Source organism: Giraffa tippelskirchi, chromosome 3, assembly GCF_054371585.1.
Source record: "Giraffa tippelskirchi isolate mGirTip1 chromosome 3, T2T-mGirTip1v1.2.pri, whole genome shotgun sequence".
Taxonomy (NCBI): domain Eukaryota; kingdom Metazoa; phylum Chordata; class Mammalia; order Artiodactyla; family Giraffidae; genus Giraffa; species Giraffa tippelskirchi.
The window spans coordinates 143,097,647-143,122,912 of NC_137277.1; the positions used below are offsets into that span (position 1 = coordinate 143,097,647).

Consider the following 25,266-nt stretch of genomic DNA (forward strand, 5'->3'; position numbering starts at 1 on the left):
TACCTTTGTATGCTTTCTAATAAATTCAACAGAAACAGGAACCATCCTGTCAAATAAGCCTACTATAAATTCCTTCTGAATAACAGTGATTGCAGCAGGTAAAAGATTTACCCAAGACAACATCAGCGGTCTCCAGCCTAGCATATGAGGCTCCATGTATATCATCCCACATCTGGAAACCTGGAAAAACGATCACTGTTTACCACCAAGGTACTGCTTATAAAAGAAGGATGACTCAGTACATCTATTTCTTACAGTTTTCAGAAAACTTGTCGGCGGGGGGAAGCATACTTTTATATAATTTCCTCATCTAAATTTTCATGTATGACTTTACCAAATGGTCCTAGACAAAGAGGGAACTATCCCTGACTCTTATCATTGTCAAGGTATGTCAACAGATATGTCTGCTCTTGAAGAATCACAGATGGCTGTTAAAACGAATTCTATAAATACTTTTTTTCATCTAGAGTCAAAATTACTAAGCAATAAACACATTTATAACATTTCAAATTTATTAGCAGATGTGAAAATTGAGAACTTACAGTGGCAGGAGAAGCAACTTCTAAATCCATCGGCTCAAAAATAAGATTCATTTGTGGTGACATTTGGATAATCTCCCCGCTCATCAGACATAGCTTTTTGTTGTCATCCAGTACAGTGTTCATATTCTCAATCCATACTGCATCTACTGGCCCATCAAAAATTAACCATTTCCTATCTGGTGTCTGGTTCATTCAGATGGTGAATAAAGGGCAAAAATGGTTATGGAAGGAAACAGTTCATTCATGTTATTTTACAATTTTAAAATGTATCTCTTAAAACTAATTTCACCATCAAAATGTAAAGGTACCTTTGGAATAGAGTGTGTGTGCGTGTGAATATACATATTCACTAAAGAAGCCTATATGCACCATGGACGAGACAAATTTTAACATCTTAAGATTTTACCTTTTCCAACGTCTCTGAAATCATATACAACATATTTTAGAAAGTATAAGTAAAAAAAGTGCAACTGCCAGCGAAAACAATTTTCATTCAGACTGTCTGACTCTATAGACATTCTATTTAGTATTCATACAGATCAATTATTCTTCTGTATCAAGTCAAATTTTCTGTTCCCTCCACTGAATGAATTCACCCACATACACATCATTCATGGGCTGAACTGTCTTGTGGTCATATAATATCTGGCATTAATATCAATATAATGTTCACAGTCCCACAATGAGAAAAACTGATTCTCTTTTCCAGACCCTTATGAAGAAGCCTTCCTGTGGACACAGATGATGCCTCGGGTTCACCTTCAGCAAATGCAAACTTGAGTTGAAGTAGTGAGGGATTTGAATCCACCTTAACACCTTCTCCATCCTGTGATCAAAAGCATTAATCCACGAGACAGTGGGCCTGTCTGGACTCAAGTCACCCATACCCACACTCAGAAGCTAGCTCTGGCCATGCTCAGGAAGCATGGAAGAGTGCGTTGTCTTGGAGATAAAACCTTCAGATCAACTTTTCCTCCTGCTGTTGGGTTCTTAAGCCTGCTAGGCTCCACTCTGAGAAACACTCCCCTGATGGTGAGCAGCTGGGCCCTGCAACAACTGAGAGACCTCACTTTTAACCTGGCTTTACTATTTCCCAGCTGTGTGACTTGGGGACAGCTACTTAACCTTCCTGAGACTAATATTTATGGGATGTACCTTCCTGGAAAATATAACACATACTCTGCAGCTAAGTATAAAATGACAGGTATCTCATGATTATTTCTGTATAAATGATTATTTTATCTAGAGACTTCACACATTAATCTGGGCCAGGGCACATTTACTGTGACAAGAAAGGATCTGAGAAGTTTCATCAGTGGTCCCAGATCTCTGTGTGTCCCACCTGTGCCTCCTGACACTGCGCAAGATCTCTGCCCCATGAGAGCCAAGCCTCATGTTATTCATGGCTCAAGGTCCTTCAGGAAAATAAAAGTACAGCTGTGATTTAATGTTTTTCTGTTATTACACTGACTCATGACTGTCTCGTCCTGAAATGAGTAGAGAGCACCAAATTTAGGATGTATGGCAGTCAGAATAAAGGTTAACATTTAAATATATATATATAAGATTTAACAAAACAATTAAATGTCTCTAGCCTAAGCCCCTTTTCCTGTAAGACTAGCCTTAACAAGCTGTCTCTATCTGATCATAGTCCATGGAGAGATTGCTAACACAACAACCAAGTTAATATTTATTGGTCTGTGGCCTCTCCTTTCTTAGAGTGGGCAGCAGCCCTTCAGCAGGGTACGCCAGGAAGGGGTAAGTTCCCACTCCCCTTCCCAGAGGTCAGCAGCTGGCACATCCCTTATTTTTTCTTTCCACAGACAGCTCATGATCTCCCAGCACACTAGAGGGAAGCACTGGAATTGGTCTGCAATTTCCTCTTTCAGCACTGGAGTCTATCTAACAATTAGTAGGTATGACAGTGACAGCCAGCTGAGCAACAAGGCAAAGAATGTTACTGATAGATCAAAAGGATCCTGTTATTCAGATGCTCTCCTTGCTGGGTCACCTAGCCTGGAAAATAAGCACCAGAAATGCTCTCCTCAGTCTCCTTTCCTCATGCCCTTTCCTCTGTGTACACTGAGGAGGATATGCCTGCCCCCATGGTCTCTGGCCGTCTTTGTAGAGACTCACAAGGGCTCTTCATAGAAACCCTGCCAGACTATTCAGTAATGCACTTTAAATATGTACCTTGAGCTATAAATGCAAATGTTTACTTGAAACTGAAAAAATCAGAACTCTCATAGCCTTTCCAAATAGACATGCAAAGTGTTAGCACTTACCGATGAAGCAGCAAATGCTCTGAAACTGACAGCAAGGATCCCGTCGGACCACTCATGGGACACTAAATCAAACTGTCCATACAGCTGACCCATGGTGACGGACTTAGGATTTAAAACAGTAATCTGAACCTTGTTTTCTTCCATTAACCCCTTAATAGAAAACAATTGTTTATTTATTTAAAAGAAGACTGTCTTTATTCAGGCAAAACATGTTTGTGTATGTAGATTATCCTAAAGACTCTAAAAGAAACTATCAGAAGTAAAGAGTTCATTTAACAAGGTTCCAGAGTACAAGATCATTATCTAAACATTGATTGTATTTTCTAAATAATACCAATGAAAAACTTGACAATAAAATTTAGAAGTACCATTTAAAATAGGATTTAAAAACTCATAAGATACTTAGGAATAAATTAGTAAATATTGGTCGATATCTATAAATAGTAGGTCGAGATCTATAAATAGTAGGTATTATAAGCTTTACAGGTTAAATATTTTTTTCTGTTTTTCCTTACAAACCTTAAAGATGTTAACACCATTCTAAGCTCACTGGCATTACAAAAACAGGTCTGGGGCTGAATTTGCTCCTTGGGCTGAAATTGGATGATTCTTGCTACAAAACATTCTTTGAGTGAAAATTAATAATTAAATATATAGAAATATGTACCATTTTCATGTTGTGAAAAAGTTCATATTGGTAAGTTGATCATTTCCACAAAAACCTTGAAAATTGTTTTATGGAATTAATAAGAGATATTAATACACCTGGGGCATAAGTTCTTTTAAGTTTTTAACTAATAGATTTTTTTTAGAGTAGCTTTAGGTTTACAGAAAAATTGAACAGAAAGTAATGTATAGATATTCACATATATCCCCTCCACCTCCCAGCCTACACAGTTTCCCCTATTATTAAAGCCTAGCATTGGTGTGGTGCATTGTTATGAGTGATGAACTGATTGGATACATTGTTATTGACTAAATCCCATGGCTTACTAAGGTTTTCCCTTTGTATTGGACAGTTCTATGGATTTTGCCATATACATCATATCATGTATCCACCATTACAACATACACAGCATAGTTTCACTATGCTCTATTTATTCACAATCATTTTTTTCAGTTCAGTTCAGTCACTCAGTTGGGCCTGACTCTTTGTGACCCCATGGACTGCAGCACACCAGGCCTCTCTGCCCATCACCAACTTACAAAGCTTACTCAAACTCATGCCCATAGAGTCGGTGATGCCATCCAACCATCTCATCGTCTGTTGTCCCCTTCTCCTCCTGCCTTCAATCTTTCCCAGCATCAGGGTCTTTTCAAATGAATCAGTTCTTCACATCGTGTGGCCAAAGTATTGGAGTTTCAGCTTTAGCATCAGTCCTTCCAGTGAATATTCATGACTGATTTCCTTTAGGATGGACTGGCTGGATCTTCTTGCAGTCCAAGGAACCCTCAAGAGTCTTCTCCAACACCACAGTTCAAAATCATCAATTCTTTGGCATTCAGCTTTCTTTATAGTCCAACTCTCACATCCATACATGGCTACTGGAAAAATCATAGCTTTGACTAGATGGACCTTTGTTGACAAAATAATGTGTCCGCTTTTTAATATGCTGTCTAGGTTGGTCATAGCTTTTCTTCCAAGGAGCAAGTGTCTTTTAATTTCATGGCTGCAATCACCATCTGCAGTGATTTGGAAGCCCCCCAAAATAAAGTCTGTAACTGTTTCTATTGTTTCCCCATCTATTTGCTGTGAAGTGATGGGACCAGATGCCATGATCTTAATTTTCTGAATGTTGAGTTTTAAGCCAAATTTTCACTCTCCTCTTTCACTTTCATCAAGAGGCTCTTTAGTTCTTCTTTGCTTTCTGCCATAAGGGTGGTGCCATCTGCATATCTGAGGTTATTGATATTTTTGCCAGCAACGTCGATTCTAGCTTGTGCTTCATCCAGCCCAGCATTTCACATGATGTACTCTGCATGTAAGTTAAATAAGCAGGGTTACAATATACAGCCTTGACTTATTCCATTCCCAATTTGGAACCAGTCTGTTATTCCACGTCCAGTTCTAACTGTTGCTTCCTGACCTACATACAGATTTCTCAGGAGGCAGGTCAGGTGGTCTGGTATTCCCATCTCTTTCAGAATTTTCCACAGTTTGTTGTTATCCACACAGTCAACGGCTTTGGCGTAGTCGATAAAGCAGAAGTAGATATTTTTCTGGAACTCTTGCTTTTTCAATGATGCAACAGATGTTGGCAATTGGATCTCTGGTTCCTCTGCCTTTTCTAAATCCAGCTTGAACATCTGGAAGTTCACAGTTCACACACTGTTGAAGCCTGGCTTGGAGAATTTTGAACATTAACTTACTAGTGTGTGAGATGAGTGCAATTGTGCGGTAGTTTGAACATTCTTTAGCATTGCCTTTCTTTGGGATTGGAATGAAAACTGACCTTTTCCAGTCCTGTGGCCACTGCTGGGTTTTCCAAATTTGCTGGCCTATTGAGTGCAGCACTTTTACAGCATCATCTTTGAGGATTTGAAATAGCTCAACTGGAATTCCATCACCTCCACTAGCTTTGTTCGTAGTGATGCTTCCTAAGGCCCACTTGACTCGCATTCCAGTATGTCTGGCTCTAGGTGAGTGATCACACCATCATGGTTATCTGGGTCATGAAGATCCTTTTTGTATAGTTCTTCTGTGTATTTTTGCCACCTCTTAATATCTTCTGCTTCTGTTATGTCCATACCATTTCTGTCCTTTATTATGCCCATCTTTGTAAGGAATGTTCCCTTGGTATATCTAATTTTCTTGAAAAGATCTCTAGTCTTTCCCATTCTATTATTTTCCTCTATTTCTTTGCATTGATCACTGAGGAAGGCTTTCTTACCTCTCCTTTCTATTCTTTAGAACTCTGCATTCAAATGGGTATATCTTTCCTTTTCTCCTTTGCCTTTAGCTTCTCTTCTTTTCTCAGCTATTTTTAAGGCCTCCTCAGACAACCATTTTGCCTTTTTGCATTTCTTTTTCTTGGAGATGCTCTTGATCACTGCCTCCTGTTCAATGTCATAAACCTCCATCCATAGTTCTTCAGGCACTCTATCAGATCTAATCCCTTGAATCTATTTGTCACTTCCACTGTATAATCATAAGAGAATCGATTTAGGTCATACCTGAATATAGCAACATACTAAGTTCAACTCTCCCACACTGCTTTCTGCCCACCACCACTGGAGCTTGGGGCATGAAATACCAAACTGAAGAAAAGATATGGGAATAATAATACAAAGCAGTAAAATAAACCCAAGGTCTTTGTTTTCTTCTTTGTTCCCAGGAAGGGAATAACAATATGTCATCCCTAATTCAGAAGCATGGGAGAGCTCTATTAGAATATCTCAGTCAGAACAAAGTTGCTGCCATCAAAGAAAGATTTTTGTCCCAAATGAAGCAGAGCTAGTGTGAAGTGCAGGTTGTAGGCAGTGACTATGAAGCCCCACTTCCCTTACCACAATGTCACTCTGAGAATTTCCTGGTAATGAATCACTTTGAGGATTTATATTTTACCAGAATACATGGCCATAACCTTCACCTTTTAAAATCTTTTAGTGGCACCACATTTGGCTTTTAGAGATTTATTTTTTTATAGCAAAAAAAATAGTTCATATAACAATAAAATAACAAAAGAGGAAGAATGCAAACAAAAACTCAGAAAAAGAAGGAAGAAGGATGAAGGGAAAGGAAGGGAGGCAAAGAAAGGAAAGCACAGGGAAGGATAAAAGCATAAAGGGACAGATGACACACATCAGTTTGATTTTAATACAAATGACTCTAAATTCCCCAGTGAGAAGATAAAGGCCATCAAGTGGAGAAAATAAAAGTCAAAGTATTTACTCTCCATAAAAAAGTAAATCACAGTGACAGTCAGAGTCACAATTACAAACATGGGCAAATATGTACGCAAGGAAAATGCAGGGGTTGCAACACTGAAATTAGTCACAGGGGATCCAAGGCAAATAACACAAGTACATAATATTATACTGGCTGAAGGGGAGGCTCCACAATGAAGGTATAATGATCACAAATCCCATTTGGCTACAAACATTGAAATATATGTGGCAAAAACTATTTGAAATACAAGGATAAGTAGACACAAATGCAGTATCAGTTGGAGAATTTAAAACAGTCTCACTCCTTTAGCATATCAAAGTAGATCAAACTGAGTCAACTAGGACAGTAATTTTAAATAATATAATTATCATTATTTACTATGCTTATATACATATTATATAATGCATACACATACACAACACACACACACACACTTCAATATCACTAACAGACAGCACTAAAAGAAGTTTGCTTTATGAATCTAAACACAAAGAAAATAAAATACACTCTCCTATGACTTTATAAAGTATAAGGTTTTCTCACATTTTCAGACTTTTTAATACAATGAACATGTTACCTTTATAAAAAAAAGAAACTAAACGCTTTGAGGCAAATCTGTGGCATATTCTTTATACGCTGAACCTTCTACTTGATTCATATTACTTTTCTATTTTCTCTACATTTTCATAATTTTAAGTTGCTGCATTAAAGTATCCCTTTAAGTGACTATACATTCTATCTTACACAAAGCTGATTATTGGTAAATTAATGGATTGATACCACACTTACCTTTTCACATAGGTCATTTAATGCTCCAGCTAAGACACGATATGCACTGGTTTTTCCTCCAAATGGTTCTCCAACAATCATAAAGCCATGACGCACAATCATCATTTCATATATCTGAAGAATCTTCTCAGAAAAGAATCTGGTCATTTGCAAATTCATGGAGTCACAGTTGTCTTTGATAGCTCCCAGCAAATCGTTGTAATCTGGTTTTGGTAATTTCACACCAGGAAACAAATCTGAAGTAATTCCCTGATGATAGATGATTTGGATGTTTATATTAACATTATATAGCTATAAATTCTCATATTATCTCTCTCTATATATATTTGTATGTATATGTATACATCTATATACACATGTATATGTTTATAAACTTGATAAAATTTCTCACATCCTCACATCAGTTTAATACTGATGAAAACAGAGCCATTAAATAATAGCTCAGTATTTTTAACAGCTTCATAGAGGTATGACTGACATACAATCAACTGGTTATATTTAAAGGGCATAATTTGATAAGTGAAACCACCAACTCAATGAAGATAATCAACATATCAACCATTGCCACAAGTTTCCTTATGATCTTTTGTAATCCTCCTCTCTCCTCTCCTTGACACCTCCTACCTCCATCCCCAGACAACCAACACACACACTAATCTGCTTTCTGTTTCTATTTTTATTTTCATTGCCTAGACTTTAATATGGATGAAATTACACATTATATGTACTACTTTTTTTAATCTGGCTTCTTTCACTCGGCATAAAGATTTGAAAACTCAAACACGCCACCGCATATATCAACAGTTCATTGCATTGAAGTAGTCCACCATACTGAGGTACCAGTTTTTAAGGCCATTTTCCTGCTGATGGACATTTTCATTGTTTTTAGTTTTAGAAATAAATAAAGATGCCATAAACATGTGCACACAAGTCTTTGTATGGACAAATGCGTTCATTTCTCTCAAGTGAATACTGAGGAGTGGAATACTTGGATACCGCACTCAGATGGTAAAGAACCTGCCTGCAATGCAGGAGAACCAGGTTTGATCCTTGGGTCAAGAAGATCCCCTGGAGAAGGGAATGGGAACCCACTACAGTATTCTTGCCTGGAGAATTCCATGGACGGAGGAGCCTGGTAGGCTATAGTCCATGGTGTTGCAAAGAGTCGGACACGACTGAATGACTAACACAACACAACAATGGCAAGCACGTGCCTAACATTTGAAGAAACTGTCTGCTTTCCAAAATGGTTGTATTATTTTACATTCCCCTCAGCAGTGTATGAGAGTTTCAATATTTGGTATAATCAGTATTTTTAATAAGCGTGTAACAGTATCTTGCTATGGCTTCAATTTGCATTTGCTAAAGAGTAACACTTTTGGGTTACTTTTGTGCCATCTGTATATTTTCTTTAGTGAAATGTTTGTTCAAATCTTTTGTTGTTGTTGTTCTTCAGTCACCAAGTCATTTCCAACTCTTCATGACCCCAAGGACTGCAGCACACCAGGCATGCCTGTCCACCATCTCCCGGAGTTTGCTCAATCCCAAATCTTTTGCCTATTTTAATTGGTTTATTTTCTTCATGGTAAGTTTTGACCATTTGTTAAGCATTCTACTTACAAGTGCTTCACCATACATCTAATATGCAAATACTTTTATAGCTCTAACTTGTCTTTCATTCTCCTACAGTGTATTTCAAAGAGCAAACTTTTAAATTCTGATGAGCCTATTTTATCAATTTATTGTTTCATGCATTGTGCTTTTGGTGGTATATTCAAGAAATTTTTGCCAAACCCAAATTCATAAGGGATTTCTCCTGTTTTCTTCTTCAGATGTTGTAGTTTTACATATTTTTCAGTTAAAAAGTTAAAAGATGAACATTATCTGATTTCAAGGCTTATTATAAAAACAGTATCATACTAGTATAAAAATAGACAAAATATAGCAATGGACCAGAAAAGGGAGACCAGATAAAGATCCAGACACATATGAAAATTCATTCTCAAACAAAGGCAATCCAGTAAAGATTTTAAAAAATAGTCTTTGAACAAAGTATGCTAGGATACCTGGATTTATCAAAATAATGATCTTGAATCCATGCCTCATATCACACATAAAAATTAGTTTAACAGTATTTTAATCAGTGTAGTGGGTAGTATGTTAATCCTTTTAGTGTTCCTCAAAAATTTGTCAGAATGTCACCTTATCTGGAAATAAGATCTTTGCAGATGTAATTAGATCAGATGAGATCCTACTGGACCTTAACTCCAGTGACTAGTTTCTCTACAACAGAAAAAAGAGGAAGATGCAGACTCAAAGACATCTGGGAAAACAGGCCATTCTAGTGATGGGGACAGAAGCCTAAGCCACTAGGGAACCACCAATGACAAGCCAAGGAACATCAAACATCATCAGTAGCCACCAGAAGCTAAGAAGCAAGGAAGGGTTCTTCCCTAAAGAATCTTTACCTTCTTTCAGAGGTAACCAACAGCTTATTTCAGACTTTTATCCTCCAGAACCGTGAGAAAATAAATTTCTGTTGTTTTAAGCCACCAAGTTTGTGGTACTCTGTTACGGCAGCTTTAGAAAAATAATATAATCACATAATATAGGATTGGAAAGAATTATAATTCCACATATAGTTTATATGAATATATAAAGTCACTTTCAAGGTCTAAGAAACATTCCTTTATAAACCACTAAGGCTATTTCATAAGCATTATAGAAACTTAGGGCTTCCCTGGTAGCTCAGTTGGTAAAGAATTCGCCTGCAATGTGAGAGACCTGGGTTCGATTCCTGGGTTGGGAAGATCCCCTGGAGAAGGGAATGGCTACCCATTCCAGTATTATGGCCTGGAAAATTCACATCTGGAGAATTCATGTCTGGCCTGGAGACCCCAGTCCATGGGGTCACAAAGAGTCACACACAACTGAGCGACATTCATTTCACTTCGTAGCAACCTATGTGATAAATACAACTATTCTTTTCACTCTGAAGGTGAAAGTGAAAATTCAGAAGAGCTTAACATGAAAGCATGCATTTGAGTTATACCTTAGAATTGACAAACTTTCAGTTTAATCACCCTTAAATTTAATTCTTTAAATGCTGTTAACAGAGAAACTGACTCCAGTTCAGAGCAGTAAGTTTCCTTTGGGCAAAAGAGAGACAAAAATGCAGTAGGATATACCCTGGCTGAGTGGCTGCAATTCCCTTTCTTTCATATACTGCCCAAGACAACAAATAACTGATCAACTCTGTACTTCAGTTACACCATCTGTAAAATGGAGATAATGACAGCTCATGTCCTACTGGGTGCTTGTTAGTCGCTTAGTAGTGTCCAACTCTTTGCAACCCTATGGACTGTATCTCGCCAGGCTCCTCTGTCCAGGGGATTCTCCAGGCAAGAATACTGGAGTGGGTAGCCATGTCCCCCTCCAGGGGATCTTACTGACCAAGGAATTGAACCCAGGTCTCCTACATCACAGGCAGATTCTTTATCATCTGAGCCACCAGTGCTTAGGAGTAACTATTCATAAAACTCTTACAACAGGGTCTAGTCTATTGTAAATGCATAGTGTTTGCTAAGTAAACAAAAGTATCTTCTCAGATTGTTCAAATTATGTATGGTTAACCTTGAAAGAAGCAGATAAGTCCAGATCATATCTAGTAGTCAGTGGTTCCCAACCAAGACCAGTTCCTCTCACTCTCCTGCAGGTAGAGAGCTGAGAGTACATGGAGTTGTCCTTCCGGTTGTATCACTGTGAAAGTCCAGAGACACTGGGGGGATCAGGGATGCCAAGAGTGTGTAGCATGTGGGACAGTCTCTTACAACGGGGAACTGTCCTATTTGAAAGTAACAGTTATGCTCCATTTGTGAAATATTGCTCAAGAAATATTTGCTGAATGAAATACACAGCTATAGGAGAATACATCTAAATGAGATATATCTCTACTTTATAAAAATAAAGCTTTATTTATATTTATAGCTTTACTTATATTTACTTATATTACTTATAAAAATATAGCTTTACTTATATTTATTCCTGGAAAATCTGTACAGTGTACTAGTACCAAAGAAACGGAGAGAAATTTTTAAGAAGAAATTTTGAACCGATTCCCTGAAGACTTGATCTATAAAATATTAGCACTGTCAACTCCAAATACTAACGGGAGCTTCCATCCGAATGATGAAACATTGTTCCCATGGATAGCTAAGGGCGCTGGAGCACACCCCCACGGCAGTGACACTTCTCCCCTCCCCATGAGAGTCTTCTGATCTCAGTCTCTACACACTGGAAGCTAACTGTCCACACTCAAGGCGGTGCAAGACAGAGTAACTCTACCACGTGTCAGCAGCCCACCACCCACCACCCCCACTCACTTCTACTGAGGATGGGAAAAGAAAAACAGTGACATCACATGACAATACAGGAACTTTAACCATCACTCTAATAATTCTTTACAATTACTTATAATCTAATTTTTAAAATGCAATGATATTATTAAACCTAATTCTTATCTTAAATTATCCTGAAAAAAGCCAATTTCATAAAAGCCACTGCACTCTTTTGAAGAAATTAAGCTTATTTTTTACTTCTTCGATCAGTAATTTTGACAAACATTTGCAAAGTACCCCTCTGTGTAAGGGATTCAGTGGTGTGTTTGACCAATTACTTTCCTCCATGGAGTCTATATCCTAGTGAAATTTATGAGCAAATATTCTGTGACTTTTGTGTGCTTATTATATTCTGCAGTAGAAAAAAAAGTACTACTTAAAAAAATCCCAAGTTGTTAAAAGTTACTTGTAACAACAAGCTAGCTAAACATATTTCAAATAAAACATGGAGTGACCTGTGTTTCTCTGTTTTCTACAGTGGAAGTTTCTTAATGGGACTTGAAAACTTGGACACTTGATAAATATATTATTAGAAGTGTTTTGATACATTAGAGTAAAAAATGTTCTTACCTCAAAGAGTGGTAAATCATGGGATAAAAATTTTGGCAGATTTACATCAATAATAGATCTAAGCAGCAGAATTTCTTCATTTTCATTTGGATATTTCAGCTGAAAGAAAATATACTCATGAAGACATCTGCATCTGTTAACTGCACCCCAGGCCTGTTCATACACACTAGCACCCAGGCCCCAGAGGCCATTCAAACCCATGCAAAGATGTTATTTATTTTAATTTCACTGGGCTGTTATTAATTTTAGAAACTGACAATTACACTTGTTGAATTTTATACTAGTTTATAATGAAATCCTAAGTTGAACTAACTGCCTTTTCACAGATCCTCTGAGTAAAAATCTATTGTTCATGATTTTTGTATAGTTTGGGAGTTGCCATTGCCTCTATACTGGGTAAGACCTTGCTTGTCCTATGCGTTCAAGACCAGCAATCAGTTGATAAAGTGTAAATAATCATTAAAAGTGAAGACTCATTAAAAGATTTAAAGTTAAAACATATAAATATTCACTCATTTGCCCATATTTTGGTGCCAAGGCTTTTTCTATGAGGGTGGAGTTCTGCACAATATTTCTTGCACAAACCAAAACCAAAACAATCAATAATGAATCATCTGCTTGCTCTATCTTTTTTGTGTTTTGTTGTTTCTGTTTTTTAAAGATAATCATTCTCTTCAAAGATACTTCAGAGACAATCTAAATGTAGCATCCTTAAGAAGTGTTCTTTTTCAGTCTTACTTTTCTTGTCCACACCTAATTCCAAGTCAATTTTTCAGCATTTCATTTTCACTCAGTCTTTCTTAAACAAGGAACTCAGTTTTCATAAAAACAAACCTCTTCTTTTCATGCTCATATACCATCAGTTTCATTGACAATTAATTAAAGGACATAACAACAATAACATATCCAACTGGCTTCAGAAAGTTTTGGGAACAAGCCACCGACCACAAGTGTGAGGGCAGGGTGGCATGCCACCTTCTGACTGCACACTTGGTACCAGCAGGCTTGAGTGTGTTCCGAGGCGGAGTGGACAGGGCTGGTTAACGCACTGTCACTTGCGTAGAGGGTGCTTCAGAAAATAAATATTAAATTCCAAAACACCTATGGTAACCAAGGGTTTCCTAAAAACCTGGCTGAACTCAATTTGTTGCTCATGCCCATAAGATGGTTCATGTAACTCACACAAAAAAATCTGAACTCAGAAATGTTTCTCTCAACGTCTATACTTTACTCAACATTTCACACCAAAGATATTCCCACCATCATCAGTTTAGGTTTCCAGAACGTTCATCCTGCTGTCTGGAATCTTCCTAGTAAACTCCAAGCTCCTACTTAACCGACTTTAACTTTACAAAGTCATTGATGCCTGGCAGTTAAGTCCTGCTGTCTCTGAATTACCAGAGCTCCCAAACCTAAATCTAGCTCTGCTAATATGGACTTTGTCTTTGCATCAACTTAACCACACATCAGTTATGAAGTGTCAGAAGTCTGATTTGTTGAAAGGCTATCATCTTAAAACAAACATTTATATTGTTTCCTGATAAAATAGAAACAAACGTCAAACTATTCAAGCCAACACATTCAACAATTCTAAATTAGCTTTTGACAAAGAATGATAGGATTCATTTGCAGAATTCATTTGCTGCATAACTTTAATAGTTCAGTTCCACAGTCAAGATGTCAGTGATGACATAGAGTAGGACAAAGCATTATCTTTCCCATTATCTGACCACAATGCAATCATGACACGCCAGGTTAATACAAATTGTTGCTTCTAGTTGCATTTGTTTATTACAAAAAATAATGACTTGAAGTCATGTTAGACAAATGTGAAATAGAGTATCACCACTATATATCAGAAGTCTTGGTAACATCATTATAGAAGTCAAAAATGCATGCCATTATTTTTAATCACACAGGATATATTTTAAAATCTCCCACAGTCATCAACATGAAAATTTTTATAAGCTACAAGGTCACAGTTTGCATTTTGCTGTTAATTAATCCCATGGACAGAGGAGCCTGGCAGGCTACAGTCCATAGGGTTGCAAAGAGCTGGACATGACTGAAGTGACTAAGTGCGCGCGCGCGCACACACACACACACACACACACACACACACACACACGAACTTTCTTGCTTAATTTCATAAAGAAAAAAGAACAGCTATACTTTACGTTTCTACAAAATACTTCCAATGAAAAGGTACCAAATCTTAAAAAAATTTGGCCTTTTTATCAATACAGTTATGATTCATACCATCTTAAATTGCACACATTATACTGCAAATCCATTATTGGTGGTATGTGTGTGTGCATGCTCAGCCATGTATGACCTTTGCAACCCCCTGGACTGTAGCCCACCAGGCTCCTCTGTCCATGGAATTTTCCAGGAAAGAATTCGGAAGTACGTTGCCATTTCCTACTCCAGGGGATCTTTCCGATCCAGAGATAGAACATGAGTCTCTTGTGTCTCCTGCCTTGGCAGGTGGATTTTTTACCATTGCACCTTGCAAATCCATTACTGCTAGTCCACAGTTGGCTGCAACTGTATAATTATATTAAATAACAATGTCTAGGGATTTTGTACATATATATTAAATGTACATATGTCATTTCCTTTAAAGTTACATATGTTCACACAGACTAAATGCTTTCAAAGTATTGCTCAGCAGCAAGGAATTTTATTTCTTAGTACTCAGTTTCATATAATTAAAACTGTGGGATGGTACTCAAATCACTAATCACACGGCTAAGGTTTTACAAATCATAAAATGTCCTTTTCCATGTGTGCAAATGATCAATTATTTGAGTACAATAGGGAACTTTTTTTTCAGTTGATGGAATAAATCAGTTATTGGAGCTCTGTAAAGACACATAGTCCTAAGATTTACAAACAGGAAATGAATGAGTAAGAAGTTACTTGAGTTCTCTACCTTTAGGTTCCCGGCAGCAGTAAGCACTGACTTCACAGCTCTCATTCCATAGTCATAGTGATGTTGTGATGACAACTGCTCTGAACACAGGCGATATGTAGCCACAATCTTCACTGACAGTGGCCGAGCTGTGACAAAGCCACAGGAGTACAGGACGATTTCAGCAATCATAGCATAGTCAGGCACCATCATTGCTACTGTCCGAAAGAGCGCCTGTGGGAGTGGAGAAAAGGTGCTTTTTTTTTATAAACAGGCCATCATGAAGATAGCTCAACTCTTTATAGCATGTTACAATGTTATAGCTTTTTTGCAATAATATTGTTATAATAGCCATATCCTACAGATGAAACATTTTAAAATGTGACTTCTTGTTATTGTTATATAATGAAAAAATCATTAACTTTTTATCTAAATATTTTTTCTTAAATTATGCTTTGAGAACACTTCAAATTTCTGTCATTCCTAGGGATCTGGTGAATTATTAACTTACTTAAGTATTAAGTATCCATTATGTTCTATTCCTTTGTAGAAAGTGACATGTTACAGGGAAAAAGCATCAGACTCTGCTGAGATGTTGGGTTTCTGATCGGGGCTGTTAGAAAGTGGCTGGTGTGAGAGACTGTGCTTCAAGTGAAGATCTCTAGGTATCTAACTGATTAAGGTAACTCCTAAGAACAAGGGTATGTTACATAAGTGATGTATTTTGAGATATTTTTTAACCTTTCTGAGTCTTCAGTCACCATGTGAGTTCAAGCATAATAAAGGGAAACAAGTTGAAAACAAGTTCAGGGCAGTTATTACAAGAGATAAATCCATTTTCCTAATTCTAAGATAATTTTTCCTCATGGTATTTTAAATGTTGTGGGACAAATGTTGTGTGATGGAAGGCAAATAGAAAACTGAATATATTTGGAAAGAACAAGACAATTTAACTTTAAAAGGTGAGTTTCTATCAGGACTTATTTCAATAGCTCAAGCAGAAAACATGGCTTTCTTATACTAAAGCAGGAGAACAACAGTGTTACATAAAATGACAATTGTATTCAGATAGTGAATAACAATTGTACTGAATGACAGTCGCATTCAGACAGGTTATAAATACCTTTTGGGAATTAGCTGTTACTGAAAACACAAAGGAGGTAGAGAATAAGGACATTTTGCCTTAGTGATCTGTTATGACACTTAGTTGAGAATAAAAGGCTTGCATCAAGCAAGATCCTTCCAATGCATTACATTAATTACTAGCTAGAGGTCTTAGCACTGCTATTTTATCAATAAGTTTATCATTCAAGAAAGGAAAGAATAAAATGTTAAAAGTATAGAGTATGAACAAATAATTTGTAACAGAGATGCTTAAGCAAGTGCTTAAAACCACTACATACCTGAGGGGGTGGAAAATGCAAGAGAATTACTATACAGATTGTACCTGTTTTAAAGGGTAAGTTCTCAACAACTTTTTTTTCTTAATCAATAAAATAGAGAATGAATGAATGAATGATTTAGCTGATCAATGCCTAGGTTAGGGTGATACAAACTTTCTTTTGTTGTTGTTCAGTCACTAAGTCGTGTCCAACTCTTTGTGATTCCATGGACTGTAGCATGCCAGGCTTCTCTGTCCTCCACTATCTCCCAGACTTTGCTCAAATTCATGTCCACTGAGTCAGTGATGCTATCTAACCATCTCATCTTCTGCCTCCCCCTTCTCCTTTTGCCTTCAGTCTTTCTCAGCAACAGGGTCTTTTCCAGTGAGTCAGCTTTTTGAATGAGGTAGTCAAAGGATTGGAGCTTCAGCAAGAGTCCTTCCAATGAATATTCTGGGTTGATTTCAATTGGAATTGACTGGTTTGATCTCCTTGCTGTCCAAGGGACTCTCAAGAGTTTTCTCCAGCACCATATTTAAAAGGATCAATTCTTCGGCACTCTGTCTTCTTAATGGTCCAACTCTCACATCCGTACATAACTACTGGAAAAACCATAGCTTTGACTATAGGGAGCCTTTGCCAGCAAGGTGATGTCTGCTTTTTAATAAGCTGTCTAGGTTTGTCATGCCAAGGAGCAAGTGTCTTTTAATTTCATGGCTGCAGTCACCATCTGCTGTGATCTTGGAGCCCAAAAAAATAAAGTCTGTCACTGTTTCCACTATTTCCCCATCTATTTGCCATGAAGTGATGGGGCCAGACGCCATGATCTTGGTTTTCTGAATGTTGAGTTTTAATCCAACTTTCTCACTCTCCTAGACAGCATATTAAAAAGCAGAGACATTACTTTGCCAACAAAGGTCCTTCTAGTCAAAGCTATGGTTTTTCCAGTAGTCATGTATGGATGTAAGAGTTGGACTATAAAGAAAGCTGAGCGCCGAATAACTGATGCTTTTGAATTGTGGTGTTGGAGAAGACTCTTGAGAGTCCCTTGGACTTCAAGGAGATCCAACCAGTCCATCCTAAAGGAAATTATCCCTGAATATTCATTGGAAGGACTGATGCTGAAACTGAAACTCCAATACTTTGGCCACCTGATGCGAAGAACTGACTCATTTGAAAAGACCCTGATGCTGGGAAAGATTGAAGGCAGGAGGAGAAGGGAACAACAGAGGATGAGATGGTTGGATGGCATCACCGACTCAATGGACATGCGTTTGAGTGAACTCCGGGAGTTGATGGACAGGGAGGCCTGGTGTGTTGCAGTCCATGGGGTCACAAAGAGTCAGACAGGACTGAGCAACTAAACTGAACTGAGGTTTGTCATAACTTTCTTTCCAAGAAGTAAGTGTCTTTTAATTTCACGGCACAGTCACCATCCACAGTCATTTTGGAGCCCAAGAAAATAAAACTTGACATTGCTTCCACCTTTTCCTTCTATTTGCCATGAAGTGATGGGACAGGATGCCATGATCTTAGTTTTTTGAATGTTGAGTTTTAAGTCAGTTTTTTCACTCTCCTCTTTCACCCTCATGAAGACACTGTTTAGTTTCTCTTCATTTTCTGCCATTAGAGTGATATCAGTTGCATATCTGAGGTTGTTGGTATTTCTCCCGGCAATCTTGATTCCAGCTTGTGCTTCATCCAGCCCAGTATTTCACATGATGTGCTCTACATATAAGTTAAAAAAGCAGGGTGACAACATACAATCTTCTTGTACTCCTTTCCCAATTTTGAACCAGTCCATTGTGCCATGTCCAGTTCTAACTGTTGCTTCTTGACCTGCATACAGGTTTCTCAAGAGACATGTAAGGAGGTCTGGTATTCCCATCTCTTTAAGAATTTTCCAGTTTGTTGTGATCTATACAGTCAAAGGCTTTAGCATAGCCAATGAAACAGAAGTAGATGTTTTTCTGGAATTCCCTCGCTTTCTCCATGACTCAACAAATGTTGGCAATTTAATCTCTGGTTCTGCCTTTTCTAAACCCAGGCTGTACATCTGGAAGTTCTCAGTTCACATATTGCTGAAGTCCACCTTGAAGGATTTTGAGCATTACCTTGCTAGCATGTGAAATGAACACAATTGTATGGTAGTTTGAGCATTCTGTGGCATTGCCCTTCTTTGGTCCTGGAATGATAACTCACCTTTGTCAGTCCTGTGGCCAGTGCTGAGTTTTTCAAATTTGCTGACATATTGAGTGCAGCATTTTAACAGTATCATCTTTTAGGATTTGAAATAGCTCAGCTGGAATTCCATCACCTCCACTAGCTTTGTTCATAATAACGCTTCCTAAAGTCCACTTGACCTCACACTCCAGGATGTCCGGCTCTAAGTAAGTGACCACACCATCGTGGTTATCTGGGTCATTAAGATCTTTTTTGTATAGTTCTTCTGTGTATTCTTGCCACCTCTTCTTAATCTTGTCTGCTTCTGTTAGGTCCTTGCCATTTGTGTCCCTTATCATGAGCATCCTTGCATGAAATGAAAGGGTAATTTAGTGCTTTAAAAATTAACTTAGATTCTGGCTTACCCCATGGCATACGTTCTTGAGTGCAAAAAAAAGAATGGGAAAGTATAGATCCAGGTAAACTGCCAAAGCTTGAATAAATTCCAGTACATGTAACCAATGTGAGCATTACCCTTCATGTTTACCTCAGCAGAAATAAATGATTGAGAATAATTATTCTAATACCTCTGCCCCATAGGGTGGAAGAAGAAGGGCAATACATAAGGAATTATAAATACTTCCTAGAGGAGGCTTTCAAAGAACTGCATTTTGGAAGAATAATAACAACAAAATCTCAAGCAGTAACTTCTTACCATTTCTTCCTTTAGAGATTAGAAATAGATTTCATAATGTTGTGACTTGTTCAGAAATGAGCTAGGTTTTACTTGAGTGAAATGGAGGATTCAAGATCTATTTCACTTTTTTACTCTGTACTAATGGAGTGTTTCACACTACTGACTCTGAGGAAAGCTATGTATCAAAGTGTATTAGCATTTGCAAATCCTCCTGACTGTAGCACCAAACCCTCAATGAACACCTGACTTCTCGTTCACCTGGAACACCAGACTCCCTCAAATCTCCCCAGATGTTCACATGTCCTTCAGCTCCCTACTTCTGTCTTCCACCATGCAGAGCAGCCTTGTGTCACAGAGGCCAGGCTCTGTCACTGGAATTGAGCCCAGTTCCACTCACATTTTCTTCTTGTTGTGACTTTAGAGTTGGACACCACAATGTATCATGTTATTGACTTTGTGACATCAGAAGATACAGAATATGCCTATTTTCCATACTACCCAAAGCAATCTATGAATTTAATGTGATCCCTATCAAATTACTCATAACATTTTCCACAGAACTAAATCCTAAAATTTATATCACAAAGAGTGTGACATGACTTAGTGACTGAACATAGAAGACTCAGAACTGCCAAAACAATCCTGAGGAAAAAGAACAAAGCTAGAGGCATACCCACCCAGACTTCAGACAATACTACAAAGCTCCATTAATCAAAATAGTGGGGTACTGACACAAAAACAGACATATCAATGGAACAGAATAGAGAGCTCAGAAGTAAACCCACACACCTACAGTCATCTTTGACCAAAAAAAAAAAAGCAAGAATATACAATGGAGAAAAGATAGTCTCTTTAGCAAGTGGTATTGGAAAAGTTAGACAGCCACTTGTAAATTAAAGAAGTCATAACACTCCCTCCCATTTTACACACACCAATAGAAAAAAAAAGTCAAAATGGCTTAAAGACTTAAATATAAGACAGGATACCATAGAACTTCTAGAAGAAAACACAAGCAAAACATCCTCTGACATAAATTGTACCAATATTTTCTTAAGTCGGTCTCCCAGGGCGATGGAAATAAAGGCAAAAATGAACAAATGGGAATAATCAAACTTAAAAACTTTTGCACAGCAAAGGAAATCTTAAACAAAATAAAAAGACAACCAACAGACTGGGAGAAAATATTTGCAGATGATGCAACCAACGGGGGCTTAATTTCCTAAATACACAAACATCTCATATAACTCAACAGCAAAAAAGCAAACAACCCAATCAAAAAAAATGAGCAGAAGACCTAAATAAACATTTCTCCAAAGAAGACATACATATGGCCAATAGGCATCTGAAAAGATGCTCAACTTCTCTAATTAGTAGAGAAATACAAATCAAAACTACAGTGAGGTACCCCCTCACACTGGTCAAAATGATCATTATTTAAAGGTCTACAAATAATAAAAGCTAGAGAGGGTATGGAGAAAAGGGAACCCTCCTACATGGTTGGTGGGAATGTAAATTTGTGCAGCCACCACGGAAAACAGTCTAGAGGTACTCCATAAACTAAAATAGACTTGCCATGTGCTCCAGCAATCCAACTCCTGGGCATACAGCTGGAGGAAAAAATGAAAATTCTAATTAGAACCCAATTCTAATTTGCACCCCAATGTTCACAGCAGCACTATTTCCAACAGCCGACACATGGAAACAACCCAAGTGCCCATAAGCAGATGACTGGTATAAGAATATGTTATATATATACACATAAGTTTAAGAATATGGGAGACCTATATATGTCATATATAGAGAGAGAAAGAGCTATCACAATGATGATAGGTGAACCATTGCAGTAAGACATGTAAGAGAATACTGACGAGGGGCGGGAGCAAGGCATGGCCGTAGCACTGGCTAGGAACAGCAGGAGTCACAAGACTGGTTTTGGTAACTGGCTGAAATCACTGGGTGAAGAAGACGGAAGCTTCAAGGATGATCCTGAAGACATGATAACACTTTCTGGGTCTCAGCAGGCTTTAAATAGATAGTTTTCAGACATTTGATCATGTCTGACTCTCTGCAGCCCCATGGACTGTAGCCTGCCAGGCTCCTCAACCCATGGAATTTTCTAGGCAAGAATACTGGAGTGGGGTGCCATTTCCTACTCCAGGAGATCTTCCCAACCCAGGGATCGAACCCATGTCTCTTGCTTCTCTTGCATTGGCAGATGGATTCTTTATCAATAGTGCCATCTGGGAAGCCCGTATAGATATGTATGTATCTTTCATTTCAGGCTAAGACATTTTTCAAAATTGTTAGGCACTTCCATATGTACTTGAAAAGAGATGTTTTATAGCAGCTCTGACCAAGAAGACTGCACAAAAGGAACAATGAAAACAACAAAAAGCTATTAGAATTTGAGAACAGCTTTTGACCTAAAATAGAAAGAAAACACTCCAAGCACCACTGTTTCAACATGCACAATAAGTAAAACTTGGAAAAGTCCACACAGGGCATTAACAGACTCAACCCATAATGGTCCTCATTTTTTTATGATTAGCTGCTCACAAATATTTTGCCTTTATGAATACTTATGTATTCAGATCGATCCTAACGAATAAAAGAAAAACATGAGTGAATAAAAAAATTGAGACCAAAAGAGCTTTCCAAATGTATATTGGAATAAAAAGTCGCAAAATGCTTCTTAGATGAAAGAGGATTTACCAATTTCCATTTTTAAATCATACCTTCCTTCACAAAAGCAAAGTACTAAAACATCAGATCTAACAAAAAAAAGTTCAAGGAACAGAAATACCACAAAAATACTTGGCAGCAGTTGGTCCAATCAAAAGTGTTTTTGGTGGAAAAGAAAAATACCTCATCTAATCTGAGAAGTTGTCATTCTAAAAATGTGAATAATGGAAGGAATGTAGGATTTGGAGTCAGGAAACTTGGTTTTGGATCTGCAATTACCAGTGTATTATTATTAAATATTTTTTCTCCATGCACTAGCCATAAACTTGCAGTTCACCAGAAAAGGATATAAAAGGTCTAACAAAGATATGGGGGGAATGTCATATTTCACTAATAATCAAAGTTTTTTTTTTTTAATGAAGATTCTAGTCTAGTCAATTAGCTATTTTGTTCTTATAAGAAAACAAACAGTGCTAGGTATTAAGGAGAAATGAGAATTGATATGGGATGTAAATTGTTTCAACCTCTGTTAGAAGCCAGATCAGCAACACTGCTCTTGGTACTATGAATCTCCTAATGAAATACCTTAAAATAGAGAAAAGCCTTAAGTAAAAATTTCCCATTGCAGTATTATCTATAAAGAAGGAAAAGTAAATGCAATCTAAATGTCAAACTGTAAACACAGTTCAATAAACTTATTTACAGTTTGAATCACGTTCACAAAGATAGAAATATGCCCATATTATAATATTAACATGAACAGACCTTCCCCCAGTATTCACAATTGTCTGATTTCAACATTTAATATTGAGGAATACAATATAGTAAACAGTTGAATGGGTACCTTTTTCAATACTTCCTATGTTTTCTAATTTTTATACCTATCATCAGTTTTAAAATAGAAGCTCTGGAAATTGCATATTTTTTAAAGGTAATCAAAGCTTTCAAATTTTTCTAAAACAGTTGCCTAAAATATAACATCTAAAAGGAAATGTTTTATGTAAAATTCAAGAAGAGCATGTTCTTTTTATATATTAACTTTGTAAATCACAGAAAGGAAATAGATGATATAATTGCCTTTTCTGTACCTTTAGATTATCGGGCAGTTCTGATCGTCCAGCATATCCAGGGTTCATTGTTATAAAGACAGCACATGTGGGGTCAAGTTTTAATTCAGTTCCTTCAAACACTAGTAAATCAGCACCTGCATTAATACCTGTGGGTAATCAAGAATGAAATGACTTAGCAATTCCACATATAAATGTGACTCATGCCATTCATTGTGTCATATATTTCTACTGTTTTCACACAATGCAGAGACAAACTAGTCCATTACCTCTTTGGATAGTAAGAATTTGTTGAGCAACCACAGACAGCACTTCCAAATCAATTCTGTTAAACTCATCAAAGCAAGCCCAGGCTCCACAAGATAACAGTCCCTGGGAGAAAAGAGTAATGAAATTTTTCAATTTTATCTGATTGAATATTACAGTGAAATGTTGTATGTTCACCTCATCTCTTCACGGATTTAATATCCTATCAAGGAAATTGCTTATTCACCTTTATCTTTAAAGACAGCTTACTCTTTTATTACCAATTCATTATTCTGCATGAACAAAGAGTTTGATCAATTGAAAAATTTTCCAATTGATTTTTTTTTTACTTTGTCTTTGTATTTTTCAGCATTTAGATGTATATCTATAATTTCAAAGCCTTTCTTATTTTTTAGTTACAAGTTGATTTTATTCGCTTTGTCCTTATGGACTCCATAGAATGGATTGTAATAATCCTTTAAATAAGGTGACTCCCGTTGTCAATGAGACTACTCTGTAACCTGAGTACCTTAATGACCAACTAACACCATCTGAAGCCCCAGCTTGTAATTCTAACTTACAGCTACCTCAAAAGTAACTATGTGCCATTTAGTCATAGGAAAAACTGGAAAGTCAAACTTGAGTAGCTGAGTCCAAATTCAGATGAAATTTAAAAAATGCAAAAATGATTATTGAATGTACATCCTCTAGATTGTATATGTATATATGTATATTTCACTGAGTACTTAGTATATGCAAGACATGATGCACGGCACTTTGTATATATCTTTTATACAAGGAAACTAAGGCTATGTCACATAAGATGTTAAGTGTCTAGTACAATGCCACACATCTAATAGTGGCTAACCTTGGTTCATGCATTGGAGAAGGAAATGGCAACCCACTCCAGTGTTCTTGCCTGGAGAATCCCAGGGACGGGGCAGCCTGCTGGGCTGCCGTCTATGGGGTCGCACAGAGTAGGACACGACTGAAGCAGCAGCAGCAGCCATCTATTCAAATACACTGGATTAAACATGAACACTATGTATGTCAAAGAATAGTACATTTTCATTTTTTAGTGAAGACTCTAAGACTTAGAAATCTAACACATGATATAATAAAAGGATTAGAAATCACAGAGAACAAAATGCTTATGAATTCACATGTTCAAAAAGTTATACAGATTGTGAGGTTCTAGTAAGATCTCTGCCTTTTTAATTTTGCACCCCCATTATTCAGCATGATCCTAATACAAATTGTCCATATAATCAATACTTATCAATAACAAAACAATATTTTAATATATGAATCTGTATCAAAGAATTAAGAATATTATTATATAGATTTGAAAACTTAGCGCATACCAGAATTTTATTGAAACATTTAGGAATATAATGGCTATTTAAACTACACAAAGAATCTTTTAGATTTGCTGTTTATTTCTTAAATAATCATTACAGTGAGGTTGTATATCATTATAGAGGATGATTGAAATAGCCACTGATCATTCAAATGTTTTCTTCATATTTTACTTATTATAATATTTTCCTTTCTTTTACTATTATTCTAATTGTTTCAGTATCACAAATACAGGAACTTCTTTTTTTTTTTTTTTTTTTTGCCTTTGCAATGGCTATGAGAAC

The 25,266-nt window shown here is 37.0% G+C and overlaps 1 protein-coding gene across 1 annotated transcript in view; it reads right to left on the bottom strand.

Annotated features, from left to right (window-relative positions):
• Window positions 1–25,266, bottom strand: part of DNAH7 (dynein axonemal heavy chain 7) — a 244,722-nt gene that overhangs the window by 116,846 nt on the left and 102,610 nt on the right. The window contains exons 26-33 of the mRNA XM_081581429.1: window positions 23,647–23,749; window positions 23,399–23,526; window positions 15,408–15,620; window positions 12,473–12,571; window positions 7,506–7,754; window positions 2,828–2,977; window positions 543–725; window positions 4–180 (exon numbers count right to left, since the gene is read on the bottom strand). Of these exons, the coding sequence (XP_081437555.1) occupies window positions 4–180; window positions 543–725; window positions 2,828–2,977; window positions 7,506–7,754; window positions 12,473–12,571; window positions 15,408–15,620; window positions 23,399–23,526; window positions 23,647–23,749 (1,302 nt within the window). The remainder of the gene's footprint in view (window positions 1–3; window positions 181–542; window positions 726–2,827; window positions 2,978–7,505; window positions 7,755–12,472; window positions 12,572–15,407; window positions 15,621–23,398; window positions 23,527–23,646; window positions 23,750–25,266) is intronic.